Below are 6,623 nucleotides of genomic sequence, written 5' to 3'. Positions count from 1 at the left end.
AACTTGCTGATGCAAGATGCTGCGGTTCCCAAGCCACCTGCTCCAGGTTCCTGTGAGAGTGCAGGAGGAGCAGCAGATGGAGCCATTTCCTTTAAGATGGCTCTGTCTGTAGTGATGTCCAAAAGGAAGATGGAAGGTGAGCTGCAAGTGCTGTGTTGCATATTTAATTGCTTTGCGGTGTCCTGCTGCCTGCTCTTACTGACACATCAGGTTTGTTTTGCTTCTGTTTTTTCCTGCAGTGCTATCATTGAGCACACCAACAGAGTAATTTTCTTAGAAGATGATGACATTGCAGCAGTAACTGATGGGAAGCTTTCAATTCACCGTCTCGAGCGTTCAGCTAGTGATGATCCCTCCCGAGCCATCCAAACCTTGCAGATGGAATTGCAGCAAATCATGAAGGGTGGGTTGAAACATCTGTTAGCAAATATCATCAGAGATGAATATTGACTGTTTACATAGTAGGTAAGGCAGAAAACTGCTAATTTGATTTGCAAATGACCTGATGTGTAGGCTCTTTGTACTGGGAGCTGACAATCCCAAGCTTTAGACCAAGGGAAGATGGGTGGTGTGGGACACTACCCATTTTTAGCCTTGGAAAAGTCCTATATACTTCTATTCATCTCAATATTTAGTAAAAATGTAACTACTGTTAAAATGTTATAGTTACTTTCACTGTAAACAGAGAACTGAAGTGTAATACAGAAGTTTCCTTAAAAAGGAATGCAGTTCCTTGTCAGAGTTAGGAAATGAAACCAACCAAATAGAGGAACTACCAATCCCTCCTTTCTTCTCGCCTGTTCCTAAGCTAACGCATTCAACTTAAATCACTTGCTACTACAGGTCATCTTAAAAGTTGTCTCTTTTTAACTGTAATAGACTTCAAATAACAAATGTAAGTTTAACCATGTACTGTTTTTCTAAACAGGGAACTTCAGTGCATTCATGCAGAAGGAAATTTTTGAACAACCAGAATCAGTTGTGAACACGATGAGAGGCAGGGTGAATTTCGAGAGCAGCACAGGTAACTCAGAACAGCCCGTCAGGCTGCACTAAGCCTGCAGTTCTGAACATGTTAGCTAGAACATAAAATACACCATTGATATGTGCTTGCTTGTTTGTTTACAGTTCTGCTGGGGGGGCTGAAGGATCATCTCAAAGAAATCAGAAGATGCCGAAGACTGATCATTATTGGCTGTGGGACCAGTTACCATGCTGCAGTTGCTGTACGTTCAGCTTTAGCTAAATGCACATATTAACTCCTGGTTGCTGGATTTTTAGACAATAGCTCTTCATCTGCTTTTTCTTCTGTATCTCAAACTTTGCCTTTAATTGAGGGATCTCACAACTTCTAGATTTCCTTTACACCACAGTATTTATTAATGCTGTGATGCCGTTATCTCCCGTGCTAGAAATTCTCTTTTTCACCTTGTCTTTTAAATCTCTGGTGAGCTGTAGTTACCAGTTTTTGTAGTAAGAATCCATTTAGATTGTCTCTGACTCTTAAGACACCAAGGTTTTTATGGGTGGCAATATTAACAAATATTGTGTGCTGCTTGAATACAGACTCGACAAGTACTGGAAGAATTAACTGAGTTACCAGTGATGGTGGAACTTGCTAGTGACTTCCTCGATAGAAACACACCTGTATTCAGAGATGATGTGTGCTTTTTTATAAGTCAGTCAGGTAAGCTGTGATTACTGGTTGTCTTCAATAGAGTGCAAACTGTAGAAGTATTTTTAAAAGCCACTGATTTATTACTTCCTGCATGTTGCAAAGGAAGGTGATGGCTAATGGGACAGATTTGTCTTGAATTCAAGTTTCTTCCAGGCTTGATTCAAATACATAAACAATGAGTGAGTGCTGAAGGATTGTTTTCAGTTGCTTTTGCATTGTGGATTCAGTTACTTAGAACTCACTGTGTAGAATGTTAATGCTTTTCAGGAATCATTACTATCCTCTGTCAACCTGAAGTCAAGATGTAAATGTTTTTCAGGTGAAACTGCAGACACACTTATGGCCTTGAGGTACTGTAAGGAACGTCGTGCTCTAACAGTTGGCATCACAAACACAGTTGGAAGCTCAATATCCAGAGAGACTGACTGTGGTGTTCATATCAATGCAGGACCTGAGATAGGTGTGGCAAGCACAAAGGTAATTGCTGTTCAGGGTTTGACTTTCATACTTCAGCCTTGTGGAATCCAGTTAAAGTTTTAATTGTAGCACTTCAAACTGAGCTCATACTAACTCTCTGCAGACTTAGCTGCTTAATGTTTTGTTTTGTCTGCAGGCTTATACCAGCCAGTTCGTGTCTCTTGTAATGTTTGGCCTAATGATGTCTGAAGACAGAATTTCCTTGCAGAAAAGGCGACAGGAAATCATTAGTGGACTAAAATCATTGCCAGGTATATTGATATTTTGGGGTTTAGGAGGGATAGGGGATGTTGTTTAATGGGCAACATAAAATACTACTGGGGATGTTTCTTTCTCGTTGAAGTTTCACTCTCCTCCCTTCTCCTGAAAAGTAGACAATACAAGAAAAATGGACTGTTAGTTTCTTCACTAATGGCCAATTTTACAAGTGCCCTTTCAAGAAAATTGGCAGGAAGATCAGAATTTTCATGGGTTGGGTTTTCTAATTACAATAAAGTAGTTTTGTATGAGGTACATTACTTGATCTCCTGATGATTTGAAATTTTTAAAGCCTTTCACTTTATATCAGGATAGAGGAAAGGAAACTAATTCAAGGTGACTTTAAAGTGGATGTTCACAACTTCCTTTAGAAATACAAATGGGATGCGTAAGCACTGCTTAAACCAATAGTTGCTTTAAATTTGTTACTGTAAGTAAGGCTGGAGAAAATATCCTTAAAATATCTTTATCCAGTTAAAGATGCAAAGTTACTGATTGAATTATATTAAGAGCATTTTATCCTAACAAATTATTAGAACATCCTACTACAAGCAAACTGTCTTTTCCAGTTAAAGTTTTTAATGTGTGCTTTTTATGTGTCCCAATAGAGATGATTAAGGAAGTCTTGTCCTTGGATGAGAAGATACATGATTTAGCTCTTGAACTGTACAAACAAAGGTCCCTGCTGGTTATGGGTCGTGGGTATAATTATGCCACTTGTCTGGAAGGAGCTCTGGTAAGAACCTCTCAATATATTGTTAGATGTTGTTTAAAATGAGCTTTTGTGGTTTTCACAACATAGTTTATTTCTGATATTTCAGCTTAATTGTGCTGCAGTAAAACCTGCTATCTGCAACTAAGAGTATTTAGTCCTGTTGGGTTGAACACATACGTAAGGTGAACCTGGATGCACTAATCAGTTTCTTGTTTCTTTCACATAATAAATAGAGTGTTGGATGAATCTATTAAATATATACAAAATCACAGTGTGCTGATGTTCAGGTGAGACGCTCATAAACATGAATTGTTACGAACATTCTGGTGGAATGGACACATACCCACCTCCCACAGAAGTTTGAAATGTTAATGATAGAGACTGCATTAGCCAAGGTTTTGCTGATTGTTTGTTTCTTAAAGTTCCTGTTAATTACTCTGTTTCTTTATCTGCAAATGTGTGTCAAGGGGCAAGCTCTTGCTTCCTCCAGCTGATCTTTGAAAATACCAACTTAATACCATATGTCTGTATTTAAGAGGCAGATATACAGCCTTCCTGTTTTGCTTTCTTTTATTTCTCATCTGATTTACCGGTAACTTGATGGCATTTGCTTTTTTTTTCTTAATTTTAGAAAATAAAAGAAATCACCTATATGCACTCTGAAGGTATCCTGGCTGGTGAGCTGAAACATGGGCCCTTGGCCCTCATAGATAAACAAATGCCTGTTATCATGGTGATAATGAAGGATCCTTGTTTCACCAAGTGCCAGAATGCTCTGCAACAGGTCACTGCTCGACAGGTAAGCTGTTTAACTAACACAGTGTCACAGAGAAGGAGATTGTGTGTGATGTGTTACTGCTGACTGTGCCACAGAAAAAGGATGTACTGGTGATTTATTAAATTACTGTTATAAATAAAACATTCTATCTGCATTGTAGGTAGTCATTATAGTGACTGACTAGTGACCACTAGTGAAAAGTGATTGCATGTGGGTGGTTTCAGGTTTTTGGTTTGTTTTGAAGCACATGGGGTAATGTTAAAACTCTACAGGGTGAAAATATTCCAGTCTCATAAATCAGTGAATGAGAAACTCCTTAATGCAAGATTGGCATCGTCTTTTAGCTATCTGAGTGCCTTCAAACATACTACAAGCATGCTGTGAACCAATGTTTCAAAGCAGTCCTAAGCCACCTCTTCACTTAACACTGCAAAATTTTATTTTCAGGGTCGTCCAATCATTCTGTGTTCTAAAGAAGATACAGAAAGCTCAAAATTTGCCTACAAAACCATTGAGCTGCCTCATACAGTTGACTGCCTTCAAGGAGTCTTGAGTGTTATTCCTCTCCAGTTGCTTTCATTCCACCTGGCTGTTCTCAGAGGATATGATGTAAGTGCTTTCTATATTTAGCACTCCAGTTAGTGCAGTTTTGAACTTCCTCCTATCAGTGTAAAGTGAGAGACTCAGTTATATGGCATATCTAAGAAGGAACTATGATAATAGTAGAGCTTATAGCAACTGGGGTAGTAGAGGTGGCATTTCAGTGCCAATTCTTCAGCTTTATAGTTTTTCTAATTGGTGTCCTTCTAGTTTGGAGTGCAGATAGGGCTTATTCAGAGAACTAAATCTTAAAATGTGATATTGCACTTTAACATGAAATAGGTCAGTGCTTTGTACAGCTTAGTTTGGCACTGGTTAGGTGTGTCAGTTTGATAACGATGATTGCTCTGGAAAGGTACCCTGTGCAAAAACAAATATGTATTTGTTAAGAGGGCTTTGGAAGCAAGGCTGAATTCAACAGTGAGTCATTATCTGCAGTCTCTCGTGTTTGTTAATGTGTCTAGAACAAAGTAGAACTCATTAGGAAGGCTAAATGAACTGTGAAATGCAAAATGTCAGTATTACTCTGTCAGATTCTGAAAGTCTGTCTCTTCATTCTAGGTGGACTTTCCAAGAAACTTGGCCAAATCTGTTACTGTAGAATAACAGCCATGAACAGCTGATGTTTTTCTCACCAGACCTCTGAGTTACACTTGTAGAAATGTGTTGTTCTGGATTGATAGGTACACGTTTTTCTAAAGACAATGACAGCGCTAACTGGAAAGTGTCACAAGGATTTATCTTGCAGCTTTAAAAGCTTTTGATGTGCCTTGTACTCAAGTGCTTTTGCTATTCCTCTATGTCCTGAAATTGCCAAAGAAGATAAAAATTGTTTACACATGGTATACTGAATGAACTTTTTTACTGTGCAATATATATATACAGCTCTCTTCAGAGTAACTGTGAACATTTTTTTTAGCCTACACTACTTAACTAGTTTTAAAGATATAGTATTTATAACTACAATTGTATAGCTTTTTTTAAGTTATTTTTTTAGTACATTGCTTATCTGTAGCATTGGTAATGCTCAGAATGTAAATACTGAGCATGTTGACACTTGTGTACAGTTGTTAGGGGTTTTTTTTTCTTACTTCAGCCTCAAACTGGAAACTTCTTGTCCTTCTTCCTCCCCAGCTTCCCCTCCCACCTTTGCATCTGTGTTTCATATTCAACCAGTCATTTGCAAAGCAATTCTGTGGCTGTCAATTCCCCACAATGTTTTAAATTTCTGCTTCTTTCAACTAATGATTTGAAAAGCCAGAGCAACATTTTGTTTTGTTTGCTACCCCAGCTCTTATTTGCATAACATGTACAGTACAACAAAATAAGGGAACTGGATGTCTTTCAAGTGATACTTCTGTTTGAAGAGTGTACAATGAGATTACAATGCAATTAAAAGATTACCTAAATTCTTCTTTTTTGTGTTTCTTTTGTTTTGGTTTGGGTTTTTGGTGATCTTCAACTCCTCATCTAGGGTCTGAACATACATACAATACCACAGTACTCTGATACAAGTCAGAGAGACGGTGTTCTTCCCTAGTCTTGCCTAAATCCTGATATCAGAGTTCTTTGTTTCTTGGGTTAGTTCTTTCTGTGTCACGCAGGTCTCCTATGTAGGAAGGTGTGTTGCAAAATAATAGGTCAAATTTGGGTAGCTTGCTCCATATCACCATCTTTCTGAAGCACATGAGTACAGGAGAACTCCATTTGGTGACTGTTCATCAGCGTTTTGCCAGACATGTACTGAAACAATCGTGGAATTTCATATTATAGCTCCTACTGTAGTTGACACCAGCTACTGATTAAACCTTTGTATTTTACCTTCTGCTGAGGTAGATGAATGGGGGAAGAAATTTCCTGCAGGTAAAAATAGAAGCTGTGTCTGTATTATTACATATGCTTTTTATGGTCATAAAGTTGCCTCCTTAGCCAAGAAAAAATTGCCATAAACTTAATATATAGTATCTAAACTACAGACACTGGAATATATATAAGAAAACGCACCACCCTATACCAGCAAATAAGAGAATACTAAATATATATTCAAGCTAGGACTAAAGTCTTGTTTTATTAACATATATATTTGCAAAAGCACACTTTGCTGATTGTGAGCTAAC

At 38.0% G+C, this 6,623-nt stretch overlaps 1 protein-coding gene across 1 annotated transcript in view; it reads left to right on the top strand.

The window, feature by feature from the left end:
- GFPT2 (glutamine-fructose-6-phosphate transaminase 2) overlaps positions 1-5,334 on the top strand; it is a 16,233-nt gene extending 10,899 nt beyond the window's left edge. Inside the window, exons 10-19 of the mRNA XM_010021813.1 lie at positions 240-403; positions 929-1,024; positions 1,129-1,226; positions 1,567-1,687; positions 1,998-2,155; positions 2,292-2,406; positions 3,022-3,149; positions 3,760-3,927; positions 4,354-4,515; positions 5,068-5,334. Coding sequence (XP_010020115.1) covers positions 240-403; positions 929-1,024; positions 1,129-1,226; positions 1,567-1,687; positions 1,998-2,155; positions 2,292-2,406; positions 3,022-3,149; positions 3,760-3,927; positions 4,354-4,515; positions 5,068-5,112 — 1,255 coding nt within the window. The 3' untranslated portion in view covers positions 5,113-5,334. The remainder of the gene's footprint in view (positions 1-239; positions 404-928; positions 1,025-1,128; positions 1,227-1,566; positions 1,688-1,997; positions 2,156-2,291; positions 2,407-3,021; positions 3,150-3,759; positions 3,928-4,353; positions 4,516-5,067) is intronic.
- The last annotated feature ends 1,289 nt before the right edge of the window (positions 5,335-6,623 follow it).

Source organism: Nestor notabilis, unplaced genomic scaffold (genome assembly GCF_000696875.1).
Source record: "Nestor notabilis isolate BGI_N333 unplaced genomic scaffold, ASM69687v1 scaffold8959, whole genome shotgun sequence".
NCBI classification, from domain to species: Eukaryota; Metazoa; Chordata; class Aves; order Psittaciformes; family Psittacidae; genus Nestor; species Nestor notabilis.
This window is presented reverse-complemented; position numbering and strand designations above follow the sequence as displayed.